The 18,701-nt window shown below is 38.9% G+C and overlaps 1 protein-coding gene across 1 annotated transcript in view; it reads right to left on the reverse strand.

Annotated features, from left to right (window-relative positions):
• tmeff1a (transmembrane protein with EGF-like and two follistatin-like domains 1a) overlaps positions 1-18,701 on the reverse strand; it is a 102,858-nt gene that overhangs the window by 30,370 nt on the left and 53,787 nt on the right. The window contains exons 3-4 of the mRNA XM_042427839.1: positions 13,477-13,606; positions 3,247-3,276 (exon numbers count right to left, since the gene is read on the reverse strand). Coding sequence (XP_042283773.1) covers positions 3,247-3,276; positions 13,477-13,606 — 160 coding nt within the window. The remainder of the gene's footprint in view (positions 1-3,246; positions 3,277-13,476; positions 13,607-18,701) is intronic.

Here is an 18,701-nt window from a genome sequence, read left to right on the forward strand (position 1 = left end):
CACACACACACACACTACAACCACATCAGCCACCGCCGTTTCTGCTCGTCCAAAACACACAAAAAACCTCAACATCAGGTTTGGTTTTTGTAAAAGCCAATAAGTCCTCATCTATCACACATAGGAGTGTTTTCTGATCCGTCACCTCCGTTCTTAAACTAAACCTGATTGATCACAGTCAGAGAAATCATGGTTAACTTTGATTAATGTATTGATTGATTGGTTTAGGTTTGATGTCAACTCATTATGTACAAATTCAAAAAGAGAATATTTCAGACAGCTAATGGGGAGCGGAAACTAAAGATTATGATTTTATAGAAACGACTTTACAATCTGCAGATTATATCAGTTCATATTTAGTTTCTGGGTCATTTTTGAGTGAATTCAGCAACTATCAGGGATGTGCAGAGATCCCAGTATTTGTATTTGTATCTGTATTTGTATTCGAATAAAAGTGGAAAGAAGCTTAAAAATCCTGGTTTTGTTTTTATGACACTTTTAATTTTAGAAAATTAAAGTGTTACAATAAGAATTCATGAATAAACTACCTTATGAAGGAGGTACCGAACTGGAGTCTCCCAGATCATAGACGACTGCACTGACTACTGAACTAAAACTTTCTTCATCGCCTCATTGCAGACAGACCTCTACCTATTTATACACCCATAACACAGAGACAGCACAACATATAGTGTGTAGAGAAGAACTTCAAAGGTGATTGTTGCTTTTCACTTTTCATTTATTGCCTAGTTTTTTACAACCTAACTTTGTTTAAAGGAGAAGGGGAACAACAGGTGATGGAGAGTCCCTTGGGAGCACTTTGCTTGTGTCAGTAGCTCAACTTTATCTCTGGGGAACACCTCCAACAGATAATTTTTTTTAGATATTTGTATGAAACAAATATTCGTATAAAACCCACTATTTGTGCTTTGCCGAATAATATATTTGTATTCAGGCACAATACTAGTGACTATGTCGTTGCGTTTTGTTTACAACTGACATGACAAAGCATTTTGAATTCATTACACTCTGATTCACATCTCTGACCGGCTTCTTCTCCATAGCAACGGCAGCTGAGGCTCATGGCTATTGTAAACTAAACATGTTTTCTAAGAAGTTGAAATAATTGAAACCGACGGTCAGAATATAAACCTGTAGGATCGTTACAGTATACGGGAGAGTCCTGAGTTTCTGTGTTCAGTAATATTAAGGATGTTGTTTAAAGACAGAACAGAAAGAGGAAAAACACTTCTGGTCCTTCAGAGTTCAGCTCTGTCACGACGGCTCGCTGTTGAACGACATGAACTTACCATCAAAGTTGAACTCGATGTGAAAAAGTTTGAGCGGATATATTTCACCCCTGTGAGCGAATCCACTGACTGCATCGATTTTACTGGAATTAACCCTTTCATGCATAGTGGACAGCTATTCAAAAGCCGTTCTCTTATATATGCATCAGTTTTAATGGTATAGTTGCACATCAGCCAACAAGGTGGACTCTAGTGTGTCATCAATGGAGGCCCATCCTGCTAGTCGTAGTGTGTGTGTGTGTGTGTGTGTGTGTGTGTGTGTGTGTTAGTCATGTATAGGAGTGGTAAAGTGCTGCAGATTTAATGTCAGCCAGGTCTGCTGGGCAGGTTCTTCTCCGTTAGATGATAGTTCTTGTACATTATAAATATTTGCACAAACTTAGGCAGCAGTTTAATTCGTAGGAGTGAGAAGCCCTTTTTTTTGTGTGAACCTTTTTCTCCTGTTTTTCTTGAGTAGGAGTTATGTCTGGTCTTTTGTTTCTATTTTGTTTTTCGATAAGAAGTTTAGGGTGCCGGTTTAGTTTAGTTTTGTTTGTTGTTTTGGGCATCGCTCAGCTCCGAAGTTCTGCAAAATAAACTGCTACAGAGAACTGTGATGGTTGTCGGGCTGACCGTTCTTGGTCCTGGGAAGAACGGGGGCTCTAAACATGTTATGTCCAGGTTTCCCCTTGACTGGGGACGTAACACCACACACTGCCATCCACTGGTCAGCCTTTGTAAGTGCAACACAAATTTCTCAAAACCAAGATGGCCGCCGGCTGGCCAGAAATGCTCAACAGCTGAGGAATATCTCGCCAATCCTTCTATAGTGATCGACACTTGCAGGTAAATAAACTTTTGTAACATCAAGTAACAACTAAGGAGTAAAACAAGTGTTAAAATTTCGAAGTATTGATTTTATGTTGGGAGACAATTAATCATCTGTCCACTAAGTTGGACAAACTCCTTGAAAAATGCATGTTTAAAAAAGTTCAAATATTTTTTTTCATGCCTAAAGAGGAATAAAAACACTGACTGAGGTTATCATAATTCATGCATGAAAGGGTTAAATGAATTTTCCACAAAGTTTCACTGTTTTAATCGTTGCTGAGTCGAGGTATTTACCTTTAAAGCGTGTTAGAAACCTTTAGAAAAGTGTCACACAATCTCATTTCTCCCAGAAGAAACTGTTTCACAGGTAGATGCTTCTCAGCCGACATGTCTGTAGATGTTTAGAGAGCAAAAGACAAACACGGACTTGACTTCACTCCACACGTCTGAGATGAGGTTTAATAATTTATCTCCGTGGCTCGATTGGTCGGTTGCCTGCGGGGGGAATCACCGGCTCCTCGACTGAGCTGAAGCCACGTCCACATGCAGATGGTGGAGATACCGTCTCTCCAGAGGCCGCCTCCAATTAAACCCCCCCCCCCCCCCACCCCCTCTACCCTCTCCCACCAGCAGCCATATTAAACAACAAACACAGCCCTCGCAGATGGTCGCGAAATGTCTCTGTTGCCAAAATTGGCGGCGTTGGAGGCTTTTCAGCTCGACTCCCACGAGACAGAGGAAATATCAGGAGGAGTTCATGCACGGACTGAAAATCTACACTCGGCCTTTATTAGAGGAGTTAATATTCAGGGAGGGAATGTTTGGAGATACGGAAAGACACAAAGGAAGAATAAAAGATCCTCGAGCGCTGCGTTCAGGCGTCATTCAGCCACGTTCTGACCTGAGAACCAACAGAACTCAAGTCGTATCAGAGCTCAGGACTCACAATACAAGCAGTTAATGTTTGCGGAGGGCAGATAGAGACTGAACTGTAATTGATTTCTGTTTGACTTTGAGTCGGATCAGGAAGGAAGCAGGAAATGAAATCTTTAAATAGCACATAGAAGAAGAAGAAGAAGAAGAAGAAGAAGAAGAAGAAGAAGAAGAAGAAAAAAAAGACACTCACCGTCTCCGTCTCCTGAACCGGAGCCAGGATCTGTGAAGAGACACAACAACTGTTATTTATGTATCAGGGTACATGTGGAGCAACACGTACAAAAGCAACTCAGACTCATTATGCTTATTATAAAAAAGAGCCATGATGATGTTTAACAATGTAGGATATCATGAACACACTAACACGCTGTTTTTAAAGTCACAAATAATGTATAAAGCAAGAAACACTTTACTTCAGGGTAAACATGTTCATAGACAGAGAGGAGGGTTATAATTTAAAGTCGTGTTCGTACCACTCTGAAGAATATGTGTATTTCAATTTGCGCAGATATAAATAATGATAATAATAAATATGAATAATAATAAATCAATTCAAGACGATGTACAAAAACTTCATTTTGAAGAGGAACAGAGATGAGGAAGAGTCGGTCGGATGAACGTTACATCTGATTGGATGGATATCTGGGTTGTACATAAGAGCTTTGAAGTGGTTGTTTATAAGTTGTATATATGATAAATATTGATTAAATAGTCTGAGTTATGAAGAAGACGTCGGACCATATAACTGTATACTTCTTCTTCCTCTTTTTTAGACGTGTAATATTTATTTATGTTGTTTATTTACGTTTATGAGACTCCGTTTTTTGAGAGTTTGCTGTATATGTTTACTATCCATTTTATTCGTTATTCTTGTTTTGTTTTGTTTTATTTGAATGAATGCTGAAACATACAAACACAAAACACAGGGTCGAGGCCCTCCAAAGGGTCAGCAGATAAATCTGAGGGGTGGTGAGATGATTAATGGGAGAGAAAAGAAGAAAAAACAAAGTTCTGATACACAAATCTGTTTCCTGTTTTTGGACTTTTTCTCTCTATTTCATCATTGCACCTTTTATTTTATAGTTTTGTATTCTGTGAAGCAGGAAATAAAGTTTATTATCATCTGAAACATGACAAGGAGACACAACTAATACAAAACTACTGATATAATGTATCTCAAGAGACTTCCTGGTTAAACAAATGGAAGAAAATGAAGGCTGCAAATAACGATTAGTTTCATTATTGGCCTTTAAAATGCCAGAAAATGGTGAAATGGTGAGTCAACCTAGACGTCTTGTCCCCGACCAATCAAAGATATTCAGTTTTCTGTCACAGAGGACAAAAGAAACCAGAAAATATTCATATTTAAGAAGCTGGAAGCAGAGAATTCAGCACTTTTGGGGCAAAAAATTTGCCAGAAAGATTAATCGATTAAAAAACAGAAGAGCTATAATAAATATAAAATCAATCAAACTGTCAGATTGGAACAGAATACTAATGACATGAGCAAATTGATAAATCAGATACATGTATGATAATGTAATTATAGACAATAAGAGCGCAGTGCTGTATTGCAGCAGGTCGAAGTAAATGTCCTGTTGGCTCGGATCTGCAGCTCCATCAGGAAATGGACTCTGACGGTATAAATCTTGGCGCGGCAACCTTGAATTAAGAAATGGAGGCTGTGTTCGGGGGGTTTTCTGGCTCGTCGCTGCTGCTGCTGCTGCTGCATTAAGAAATGGACACCGGCTGCTTTGTTCAATTAAATTTCACCTTTAGTTGCTGCACTTCTTTACAAAGTCACGATGAGATTGTTTTTTTCATGCAAAAGGAGGCAGAAATTTTTCCCCGAGAGTGAGCGGAGATATTAACGATTCTGTCGGCATCTTATTGACTAAACGTTTGGTGTCAAACTGCAGGTTTTAGTCGCTTTAACATTTCATCAAGGAAAAAAAACTCTTCTTTGATGTGGATGATTTACTAATGAGAAAATCATTCTGTTTAATGTATAAATGAAAAGACTGAAACTCTTTCAACTGCTTTAAAGCCTTAATATGTAACTATTCTGCATTAAAATGTCTAAAAACAACTGGAGCCATGGCGTCCACCATAAGAGTATACGCATACAAGATAATACATCAGCGTCATAGTTAACCACCAGAAATTGAATTAAAATGGACTTTTATCCAGTTTTAAGCCAGATTTTTACGTTCATTGGTCGCTTTTAACTATATCTTTTAACTGGATGAAGGATTTTAGTCATCAAACGTCTGGATCTCAAGTGAAACTGCTCTAGAACTCTCTATAACCAGTGTTTTTACTGGTTCATCAATCAACGTGTCTGTTTGTTCTAGAGAGGAGGAGACTTCAGCTCCCGGTACAAACCTCCTGAACGATAAACACTGCAGGAATCCTGACCGGGAGAAGCTGGTTGTTTAGCAATGAAGGCAACAACTCCCATGATCCCTTGCTACTTCACGACGTCATCAAACTCCGTCTTTTGTTAATGTTTTGATTGAAAGACTCCGAGTGGCTGAAATTACATATGAACGTCCTGATGAATAAACACAGTCAGCTTCTTATTTTAAGTGTTGGAGGACGGAAGGAAGGAAAGAAGGAAGAAAGGAGGAAGAAAGGGATGAAGGGAGGAAGGAATGATTGATCGAAGGGAGGAAAGAAAGAAAGAAATGGAAGGAAGTAAGGAAGAGAATATAAACAAAGTCTCTTTGAATTGAATCCACAGATTTTGTTCCACTGATAGAGACGAGCTGAAAGTGAAAGCGAGCTCCTCTGCAGATCTGAAAACTTCACCCGGATCAATAAACTTGAAAGAGTTTCAGAATTAAAAACCTGCTGAGAGCAGAAATCTCTCTGAATCACCTGCAGCCGCGTCTTTGTTCCTGTCATACTTTCATCGATCCGATACAGACGGAGAAATTATTCCAAATTTCTTCGTGAGAGAATATTGGATTAGAAGCTCGGTAACAAACTGTGCTATTCATTAGCTGTGAGGCCACATTAACGCTGCAGCGACTCAACGAATCAACAAATCCTCCGCTGGATAAAAGCTCTCGAGTCTTTCTACCGACGCTGCAGAAGCACAGTCAATAAAACCCGCTGAGGAAATTAAACACGGCCGACTGTGTTTAATGAAACAGAACGAACTTGTGCGCCGTTAACTTTTATTGCAGTCCACAAGTGTTACTCATTCTGCTGGTTCTAAACTCTAAAGGGGGCTTATCAGGCTTTTTGTGAAACACTGTTATGATGTTTGATGTTAAACATGATCAAAGTTCCAAAACTTGCAAAAAACAAAAAAAATTCTGCCTTCAAGTCAAAAATTCTCTGTTTCTGCCTCATGATGACGTCATGTTGTCGCACATAACCAAAGGTGCAAGAAGTACTCAGATCCTTTACTTCAGTAAAAGTATCAATGCAGCAATGTGAAAATACTCCATTACAAGTAAAAGTCCTGCATGAAAAATCCTACTACAGTAAAAGTACATAAGTATTATGAGCTTGATGTAGTTAAAGTATTGCAGTAAAAGTACATAAGTATTATGAGCTTAATGTAGTTAAAGTATTGCAGTAAAAGTACATAAGTATTATGAGCTTAATGTAGTTAAAGTATTGCAGTAAAAGTACATAAGTATTATGAGCTTGATGTAGTTAAAGTATTGCAGTAAAAGTACATGAGTATTATGAGCTTGATGTAGTTAAAGTATTGCAGTAAAAGTACATAAGTATTATGAGCTTGATGTAGTTAAAGTATTGCAGTAAAAGTACATAAGTATTATGAGCTTGATGTAGTTAAAGTATTGCAGTAAAAGTACATAAGTATTATGAGCTTGATGTAGTTAAAGTATTGCAGTAAAAGTAGTGGTTTGGTCCCTCTGACTGATATATTATTATATATGACATCATTAGATTATTAATAGTGAAGCATCAGTGTTAGAGCAGCATGTTACTGTTGTAGCTGCTGGAGGTGGAGCTAGTTTACACTACTTTATATACAGTTAGCTAGTTTAGTCCAGTGGTTCCCAACCTAGGGGTCGGGCCCCTCCAAAGGGTCAGCAGATAAATCTGAGGGGTCGTGAGATGATTAATGGGAGAGGAAAGAAGAAAAAACAAAGTTCTGATACACAAATCTGTTTTCAGTTTTTTGGACTTTTTCTCTAATCTTTGATTTTTGCTGAAATATTGGATCATTTGAACGTTTATTGAAATGAAAGCATGTGAGAAGTTTAGAGGGAAAAATCACTATTTGTTGGAGCTGTTAACAACTCATAGACATGTGAAATGTGACCCCGACTACACACTGCTTTTTGTAAGACGTCAAAAGACAAAAAGGTTGGAAACCACTGGTTTCATCTTTAACAATGTGTTGTATTTTAAAAGCTTGTTATATTATCCATTGTGTCAAATCTTCATCTGAAAAGTAACTAAAGCTGTCAAATAAATGTAGTGGAGTAGAAAGTACAATATTTCCCTCTGAAATGTAGAAAGTAGCATCACATGGAAAGTAAAGTACAAGTACTTCAAAACTGTACTTCAGTACAGTACTTGAGTAAATGTACTTGTTTCCACCTCTGATGTCCATAAATGGCCGTCAGTTCTGTAGCCTTGTTTGCTAACGTTGTTCACTCTCATATTTCAGATGTGATTCAGCTCCAACATGTACAGATGGATTTGAGAAGTTTCCATTTTGAGTAAAGAAGGAGAAAAAGAGGTGAAATCCTGCTACAGTAGTTTGTTTACGTTGATCTGGAGGAAGATTCCTGACCTGAGCAGCTGTATAAAGAACCAGTTTAAGATAAATAAGGAGTTTTTAACTGTAAATCATGCAAAGATATTCCAGTAGAGCCCCAGAATATAAATATAGAGCTGGAAATGTGCAGAATATGAGTCCTTTAAAGAGTTTCTTTGCTTTCTAATGACAGTATAATGAAGCCTGAAAGGATAAATCAAGACTCAGAGCAGAAATATACCTTTATTTTTTATTTTTAACTCTCTTTTTGTGCCTCTTTTAAACTTTGCTCTTAACAGCAATGAACTGAGGCAAGTGTGACAATTCAATTTATTACAACAAAATAGACCTTAATAGACATTCAAACTGTTCCCAAAAGCAAACACAAAGGTCACTTGTGACTCAATTCCATGTTTTGATTTTTCTTTCGGTTCACGGTTGGAAACAGAAAATCTCTCACTCATAAAGTTTAACAACCAAACAAAAACACAACAGTGTCACAGCAGAGTCAGAGTCTGATGTTACTCTAAATTGTTCTATAAATTTTTATCCTTCTGACATTTAAACTTAAAGCCACTCGTTTGGGTTGTTGGTTCAGCGTTTGACATTACAATATGAAAAATGTATTGCTCTAAAAAATAAAAGGTTGAAAATGAAATGAAAATGTGAGTTATTGCCTTAAAATTCACCTGAACTACTGCTGAGTCAACTAAACAAAAATAAAAAACAACTTAAAATGAAGTTCTGGTTCTTAATGTGTTGAGATTGATACTGTGATGTAAAAACACAAAAATGTTCCAAAATGTTCCTTTTTGCAGCGTTAAAAACATTTAAACTTTTCATTTCGAGAGTTCTCAGTGAATCACTCGTCACATAGACATGTTTGATTCACCACTTGGTCAGAACATTGTTTTCATTATTGTAATTTGCATATTAAGCCTTGATGGACTGAAAGACTTTTTGATTTGTAAATCACATCTCAAAGACTTGAGACAACTGTGGTTGAAAATAACAAAATAAAAATGTGTTTGGACGTAGTTGTGTTCACATAAATTCCAAAGAGAAAAACTTTGTTCTTCTTGAGAAATTCATTCTTGATGTTTGGGATAAATTGGAATCTATTTTACAGATCCACTAATTTTATACAGATTTCTTGGAATTTTCTTTGAGTAATTTGCAGGTATTTAACAGTTAATGTTTGGGACATTTCATGCAAATTATGAGAAAAAAACTGAAAAAAGTTTCTTAATAAAGTAGACAATTCTGTGTAGTTTGTAAAAACCAACCATTAAATACCTACAAATTACTGCAAATGTTAGTTATCGTTACTGCCATTACAACCGTGTTGTTAGGAATTATACAACATATTGATAATAAAACTATGTAAAGTTGCAGCCAGACAGCTAAACAACAAACTGAAACTTGCTATAAAGCTCCGTAAAGCCGCCACATCACACACTGACAGATCAGACTGTGCAGTTATAAAAATATAGATTATAGCCGCTTTAAACCTGCAGTGCAGAACTTTTACATATAAACCAACGTCCGTTACATTCAAGCCTTTACCAAACAAGTTCACACAATGTTGATTAAGTTTTTAACTTGGTGTTGGGTTTGACATTCCCTCGCTGGCTGAATGATGCATAAAGCACATACTCTATCAGCAGAACATGTGCACTAGAGACTTTCCCAGTTAGCTCTCTGCTAACTTGAATGGGGATAAAATACTTTAATTGTGTGTCTTCTAGACTTTCTAAATGTTATCCGACCAAATGGATCAAATTCTGATAGTGAAATTAGTCATTTTGTGGGGGTTGTGTGACGCTCAAAACAATTTATCCACCATTTTCAGCTGCATCAGTAGCGATGGAGTAGGCTATTGTGGAGCCTCTGACGTGAGCACATGGAGACAGAGTTTTTGTAATTACTCTCACTGCCAGAAGGGGGAGACAAAAGTCCTGAACTCCAGCTTTAAGCTTAAGATATGGTTTTACTATTGAGCAACAAAGTCCATTTTCCTGTTTCAAACTGCGAGTCAACCTTGTTTTCTTTAAAACAATGTAACAAGTACGTATTTTAACCCAAACCACGATCTCTCTTTAAACCTCATCAAACCTTAACCACGATGATGTGTTCCCGATGATCAGATCAGAAGATGTTTTTTTTTTTGTCCTTTAATTTGGAGGATGTGTTTGCTGGATTCTCTGTCGGCAGATAAACTTGGATTTCATGTTCAAGTAAACATAAATGTCATCACTGCTTCTAACTTTTGCCGTCTGTCCCACAAATGTTTACTTCACTAACCTACCGAACAGATGGTTCGGTAAAAATAACAAATTTGTTCCCAATTTTGTCTTTTTAATGACTGAAAAATAAAAACATTCCTCCTTATGTTTCCACATACAGTGGAAGCTCATCCCGAAGCCTCACAAAGTTATTTAAAGTTGCGGCTATGAGAGGTCTCAAGTTAAGTTGTGTGAAGTTCCTTTTAGAGGAAAAAAAGGGGCTTTTAGTGTCACATCCCCTTTTTTTATAATCCGACTGTGTGAAATCTGCTTTCTGCTGCAGGCGTCTCTCTCTCTCTCTTTTCTTTTCTCTTCTTTCAACAGGCCAGGAAAGTCAAAAAGCCAACAACACAAGTTTGAAGAAGTAATAGCTTTGTGCCCGAGGTCGGTGTGGAGGTTCAGACCTTTCAGCTCCGGAGCTAAACCTACCGCTGACCTGTGATCAGATCCCAGGGAGGAGTGTCAGCCCTCCTGCCTCTCATAACCTCAACAGTCTGCTCTCTCAAAAAAAAAGAAGCCAAGTCGCTGCATTTCCTCCTCACTCTTGCCCGGGGAAATACACTCAGCTGAGTATTCATGCCGTCGCCTTGGCTCACAGCCACCGAACGTTCCAATTACAGGAAGCATAAATCTCGGGGAGAGGAAATTGCAGCAGGACAGGAGGGAGGCGAGGGAAGCAGAGGGCATAACGCGGCGTCGGATCCCCCGGTGTAACGGGTAATAAGAGCAGAGCGCCGGGCAGTGCCTCCTGGGAAATCAGGCCACTGCCCCTGCAGATGGAGTTGACCGCCACCGCCGTGCCGCCGCTGTGGTGTTTCTCTAAGTTTCTCCAACACATTTTCTCCAAAGCGGGAGGAGAACATAAACCTTGACTGGCCTGCAGAGACGTTTGAATCCAGAGAGTCTGCTGGTGGCTTGATGAGAAAAACGTTTAGCCCTTAACGTTTAGCTTGTGTGTCTGATTTACAGCTGGTTATCATCCAGATGTGGAACATTAAACCAGCAGCTTTTGGGAAATAAAACCTGCCTCATGCCAATATTCCCTCCACATACTGAATGTCTGAGTGCTGATGGGTGTATACTACACGCTGTAGCCTCTCTCACACTACAGGAGCTTTACGACTGAAGGTGTAGCCGTTTTGTTTCCTCTGTTTACCGATCGCATTGGGTTCAAGTTCCCTGAACCTAAATTTCAGCTTTGCTCAGGAGGTGAAACTAAAGCAAACACTGAAGTTAATGCAGGATGTGTGTTTAGATACACAGGAAGTGAGTTTCAGTATACAGGAGATGTTCTGATCCAGAATATCTGCAGTGTAGCAGTGTGCTATACTCTTATTTTCTCTTGAAGAAAAACATTTCTCAGAGATGATCATGTTGTATTTCTGTCTTCAGATTCAGGGAAGAACGGAGCAGCTTTGATTTTAAACATCCAAACATTAAAACATCAGCTGAGTTTACGATTTACATTCCTTCTAGATAAAATCAAACGCTGCCTGTCAACTTGTTAGTTTTGCATCAACTGCAGTTACTTTTATCCAGGACTTCAGAAAAAAATCTTCTAATCATTTTTTGCATAATTAATCTTTGAAGTATTGAAAAATATAAAATATTGAACAATCTTAGGGGTTGTTCTGTAAAAAAAAAAGTTGCATCTGGTTCAACTTTGCAGGACACAATGTGACGTCTTCCTGCAACGTGCTGCTTTGACCAATCAAATGCTTCCAGGTGCAGATTCTTCATAGATTTCTCTGTAAAGTGAACTCTTGTTTACATGGCAGTCATCAGGATGAAAGATAAAGTCACTGTGATAACTTTATTATAAACTATGCAGCGATGAAGTGTCTGATAAACCTTCAAACTCTTGCATCTGTTACTCAAACTGGACTTTCGTCTCACGTGAAACACAGTTTAACCTTCAAAATGAAGAATTACCAACAGAAAAAATGGCACCAAGTCCTTAATAATAAGGTCTTATAATAAGATCAATGAAACAAACAGAAAAGTGAATGTTAATGTTGTCTCATAAAGCAACATAATACATCCAGTCTTATTATTCACTCTGTTTCATCAGTTTTGGCTTCTTTTTTATGTTTGTATGTTTTTTTGTGTGCTTGTTTTAAGATTACGTTCGCAAAAAATGAATAAATAGAAAAAGGAGCCTTTTATATTTAGAGGAACATCATTTCCAGGAATCCTGTAGAGAGTCCTGGAAATGATTTCAGTCGGTTAAGTTGTTTATTCGGCCTGAAGGATTCTCAAGAAATTAGTTTTTTTTCCTCTTGATGCCACAAAATGTCCTTTCCGCTGTCACTGCTCTCAAGTTTAATTCTTCCATCTCCTGTTAGTATTTTATTTCAAACTGTACTGATTGTCTGTCAGCAAGATATTATCATCATCTCTCATATTTGACTCTTTAGTCTATTAACGCTGCACTGAACACACAGAGGAGAGTTTTATTTAGCTGCGATATAAATGTCTCAGTGATCCTTCAGATGTTCTCAAACAGATTAACCTGAGTTCTGTTGATAAAGGATTTATTTAATCATGCATTTTTCTCCGTGATTCATTACAGCATCTCTCCTGGACTAAAAGGCCTCGGAGTGAAATTAAACTAATCCTCATTACACTGCGGCTCTTCTGAAACCTCCTGAAGGACCCCCGCAGGGTCCCCGAACTCTAGTTTTGGAACCCCTCGGCTTTTGGAGGTTTTTTAACGGTTTTCTATCCACCGCTCCTAATTAAAATTGATCTGCGGGTTGATTAACCGGCTCGTTCTCTGAAATCAATCCGACTCATGACGTCCTGCAGAGTTCAGAGGAAAAATCGAGGACGAGCGGTGTAGCGTTCGGTGTTCAGTCAAAACGCCATGAAAACGCCGCAGCACGGTCGACTTCACGCGACACGTTATAGGACGATCAGCTGATCTCATCATGAATGAGTTTAAATGATCATCTTCACCTGCAAAATCTATTAAATGACTTTTTAACTCTCTAGAAAACATCATGTCTTTAAAGGGTTCAGCTGTTCTGGAGGACAATACAACCCCGATGATGTCATGGTGATGTCATCAGGGTTATCTCAGCAAGTGTGTTACAAACTGAAAGTGTTTGGAGTTTGAAAGATGTGACTGTTTACCACACAGAGAGGGTCTAATGAAGAAATGCTACAGAGGTGCATCATGGGAAATGTAGGATCTTTTTCATGACTGATTTCCTCAAAACACTTCAAGAACATTTTAAATCACATCCTCTTCCGACTGCTCGATACCGATAAACGAAGTGTTTTGATTCACTTTTTTTTTTTTTGACGAGCCTGTTGCTCTCAATCAATCAGCGTCATTTGCAGGTTTCCATTGCGATGACCCCAGTGTATTTCCCGGCAGACTCACCGGCAGAGCAGGGCCCGTCGGACACCCGAGAGATGAGTCTCTGCTGTTTGCAGGACGCCTGTCGCCTGTAGCACTCGTTCTGGTAGGTGTCTCCGTTGGAGCCGCACACGGGGATGTAGTTTTTGTGGCACTGAAAATCAAACACAATCAAAATGTTAATTAAGTTTCAATGTGACCGCTGCTCACAGGACAAACTTCAGACCTGATGATGATGATGATGATGATGATTCACAACCAGCTGAATGAGTTCAGGAAGGTTTTTTTATGGAGAGAAAACTTGAGAAAGAGCTCGTCAGCTACACTAATTAGCGCTGAATTTTAAATCTCAACACTTTTTGGCCTCATTTCCACTCATTCCTGTCATTGTCTGGTATCTGGAGATGAGATTTTAGACACTTTCATTTACACTCAGCCACATACAGTATATACATCTCTGCAACTGCAACCTGTTTTTCCTGCTGCCTGCATGCAAATATGCTGAAGTGGCCCAAATCCAATATTTTTGCCTCCAAGATCAGATTGAGTGTGAACAATCAAACAACAGATCCGGCGCCGCTTGCATCTGTGGCCGTAGAAAAACCAAATCTCATATTCTGATGTAAGATGAGAAGCAGCTGCCAGTTACGCAACATGTTAAATATGATGTGAGTCAGCCTGCCGTTAGAAGAGCTTCATTCATTCTGCATGAGGTTGAGCGCAGAATAACTTGACTCTGCTGTCAGACACAAGCTGCAGCTGCCAAGGACACATATCAGTGTTCAGAAATCCATATTCTATTAACTCGGAGCCATCAATCATTTAACAGGAATCCCACCCTCCCTCCCCCCCTCCCGGCAGAGCTGACCTCTGTGACCTCTGCACACACGGTAGAAACACACTGTTTGGCTCTCCAGTGACGTCTGCAGCTGCTGTTTTTATGGAAACTCATTGATGACAAAAACTAACCCTAACCCTGACCCTAACGCCCTGACCCTAACCCTAACGCCCTAACGCCCTGACGCCCTAACCCTAACCATAACCCTAACGCCCTGACGCCCTAACCCTTACCATAACCCTAACGCCCTGACGCCCTAACCCTAACCATAACCCTAACGCCCTGACGCCCTAACCCTTACCATAACCCTAACGCCCTGACGTCCTAACCCTTACCATAACCCTAACGCCCTGACGCCCTAACCCTAATGCCCTGACGCCCTAACCCTAACCATAACCCTAACGCCCTGTCCCTAACCATAACGCCCTGATGCCCTAACCATAACCCTAACGCCCTGACGCCCTAACCCTAACCATAACCCTAACGCCCTGACGCCCTAACCCTAATGCCCTGACGCCCTAACCCTAACCATAACCCTAACGCCCTGACGCCCTAACCCTAACGCCCTGACGCCCTAACCCTAACCCTGACGCCCTAACCCTAACCATAACCCTAACGCCCTAACCATAACCCTAACGCCCTGACGCCCCAACCCTAATGCCCTAACGCCCTAACCATAACCCTAACGCCCTGACGCCCCAACCCTAACAGTGATCAGCCCTGTAGATCCAGAGTCATGAGAAACAGAGAGTTTGTCAGCGTTTTGGTGATAAAGAGATCAACCAGATTAAGATTAAAAGCAGATTTGAACTCAGAATAATTGTAGAAATCAGGCTGAATTTCTGTCAGATTAGTCGACGTGCAGTTTGAGGTCACAACATCTGTTTAGTCGCCTGACATGACTGATTCTGTTCGTACTAGAATTTACACAAAGTAACTCTGCTTTCTCTCTTTCTGTCAACATTCTCGAGGATGTGGTCAACTTGTTTGAATAAACTTTATTGGAGCTGTCACTGGATGAACTGACCGGAGGTTGAGTGTTTATGTTTAGTGTCAGCTTCACGTTACGGTCACTCAGTTGATCCTTTCCTTCTTTACACACACTTATAAACACTATAATCACATAAACACAACACACCAACCAGCTCATCTTATTGAATTAACAATCAAATACATACAGAGGAGAAACAAAGTTGTCATCACATTAAGTCAAACACAAATTATCACGATTCCTCAAGAATTCACAGCCTGGTAGTCTGGTAACATCCTTAAAATATAGATTGATCCCCCCTGCGCTTTCACACATTTAATTCCAAGAAAAAGTGTGTAAAATACATTACAACTCATTCCCTACACTCAAACACACACACACACACGTATTTTCTTAAACGATATTCGCTGGCAATGAATTCCACTCGATCTCGTTTTCTGCATCATACTTGTTTTGCTTGAAGTATCATGAACCTTCTTTCTGTTGCTTATCATGTTTGATTATTGTGTTGAACAAACTGAGAAATAACTGTTCATATAATATCTCTGGTGATCGTGTCATCAGTATATATCTGACTAAACTTAACAAATCATACTGTAGTTACAGTCATGCAGGTCTATTACATCAGTTCTGTAAGTAAAGCACAATGTGCAGCTTTGGTTTGAGCTACTTTTTCATAAAAACTCTTCTCACAGCTGACACACCGCTTCCTGTTTTACTCACAATGTTATCAACTAGTAAAGACCATGATGATTATATTATCCATGGATATAAACAGAAGTTTGTTCAATATGTAATATTGTTTAAATTCAATTTCTGTGTCACTTCTGTACAGTTCGTGCTTGATTAAAATCAGTGAGTTGAGAGTTAACACAACATGCAAGATGAATAAACACACAGTGTCAGATAGATGAGGTTGAAGCAAAATGTTTGTATGTGCACAGTGACCAATGATGCAATTACTTTATCAGTTACAGTTACTAATCTAAATTACACTACGTCACTTCCACATTTTGGGGGGTCGGCTTGTTTGCTGTCATTCATTAGACCTTTAAAACATCGAAATTTATGCATCTAACAGATTCTGTAACTTTCCAAAATTGACAATCTGACATTGATGAGCAAATCCGCTAATCATCGGAATTCAATTCATGGTGTAACCAGGCCTTAAACACTCTTCTTCTTCTGTTTGGTCAACATGTTTTTACATATAGTGAAAATATTAGAAATGCTCCTTTTTATCTCCGCATTACTGCTCTGTGCTAATATTGTATTTGCTGTATTGAAATAAGGACTGTACAGACAGATAACAGAACAGTGTTTCATTGTGTAAGACTAGACGGCGCCATCCTTTCCTCAAAGCAGGACAAGTGATTTACAGATACGTTGCTGTAGAAGACAAAGAAAAAAAGCAGTTTAATACTGATCAGGACAGAGATTGATCCCTGCTGGTTCAAGCAGAACAGGAGGTTTATTTAGATAGAAATCTAACAGATCACTCCTTTTAATTAGTGAATGCAGGGCAACGGTGGATGTTTGATATTGAGACTCTGTTGCCCCTGGAGCAGAGGCGGGTGGAGCAGATTTCAATCACACGCTGAAACTACTTTGATGAGATTCTCTGTCATCACGACGAACCGGCACACACACGTTAAATTGTTTGAGTGTGATGTAAAAACTGGGACTGATTTACATCCAGCTACACACACACACACACACACACACACACACACACACACACACACCTGCAGAGAAAACTCTACACTTTGAATACATTTCAAGATATTTTTAGCACAATGGAAGATAAATGTGCTGACTCGGGTTGTACAGTCATATTCATACATCTGCATTGCAAAAACAAACCTCCTCTGAAGAGTCTCACTGCAGTTTCTTTGGTACAATTACTGCTTTAAATCTGCCTAAATGAATCTTATCGAAGGAGGAGAACCTCATTCAACATTATTCAAGATTATTTTCTTGATTAATCGTTTTGTCAGAAAATGTTAAATGTTATAATTCCCCGGAGTCAAAGGTTATATCTTTAAATGTTTCAAAGATATTCAGTTTACTGGCAGAGTTGTGAAGAGGGAGGAGATGTTTCAGAACTAAAAATCCAATTTATTTTTTCCCATAAACAGCGTTAGAGACTCTCAGTTCTTTCTTCTACAGTTTGGATCAACATGAAACTCTCCTGGTTGAAAAGATGAACAACTCTGTTAGAGAATATATGATTCTTTGATAAAAAACTCAGAGGTACAAGACTGTGGACATAAATCTTCATGTTAGAAGTAAACTACAACTCTCAATGTGCAAGGTGGCAAGAAAAACTATGTACAGTTTTGAGCTACTTGTACTTTACTTGAGTATTTCCATGTGATGCTACTTTCTACATTTCAGAGGGAAATATTGTACTTTCTACTCCACTACATTTATTTGACAGCTTTAGTTACTTTTCAGATGAAGATTTGACACAATGGATAATATAACAAGCTTTTAAAATACAACACATTGTTAAAGATGAAACCAGTGGTTTCCAACCTTTTTGGCTTTTGACGTCTTACAAAAAGCAGTGTGTAGTCGGGGTCACATTTCACATGTCTATGAGTTGTTAACAGCTCCACCAAATAGTGATTTTTCCCTCTAAACTTCTCACATGCTTTCATTTCAATAAATGTTCAAATGATCCAATATTTCAGCAAAAATCAAAGATTAGAGAAAAAGTCCAAAAACTGAAAACAGATTTGTGTATCAGAACTTTGTTTTTTCTTCTTTCCTCTCCCATTAATCATCTCACCACCCCTCAGATTTATCTGCTGACCCTTCGGAGGGGCCTGACCCCTAGGTTGGGAACCACTGGACTAAACTAGCTAACTGTATATAAAGTAGTGTAAACTAGCTCCACCTCCAGCAGCTACAACAGTAACATGCTGCTCTAACACTGATGCTTCACTATTAATAATCTAATGATGTCATATATAATAATATATCAGTCAGAGGGACCAAACCACTACTTTTACTGCAATACTTTAACTACATCAACCTCATAATACTTATGTACTTTTACTGCAATACTTTAACTACATCAAGCTCATAATACTTATGTACTTTTACTGCAATACTTTAACTACATCAAGCTCATAATACTTATGTACTTTTACTGTAGTAGGATTTTTCATGCATGATTGTTATAGAGTATTTTTACATGGTATTTTTACTGTAGTAAAGGATCTGTCCGCACTGTGTTGGTCCTCTGGTTGTCTCTACTGGTTTTGTCCTTCCTGTGATGATCTGAGTTATAAAACATGCAGTTTGTTGTTGTGTCTGTGAGGGTGAAGTCGTCTCGCTCAGGTGGCTGTGAAACTCCTCTGATCAGGTTTAACAGCTCAGCGCGCTCCGTCCTGTCTGTGTGAACAGGAGTAA

The sequence above is a fragment of the Thunnus maccoyii genome, chromosome 12 (assembly GCF_910596095.1).
Source record: "Thunnus maccoyii chromosome 12, fThuMac1.1, whole genome shotgun sequence".
Taxonomy (NCBI): Eukaryota; Metazoa; Chordata; class Actinopteri; order Scombriformes; family Scombridae; genus Thunnus; species Thunnus maccoyii.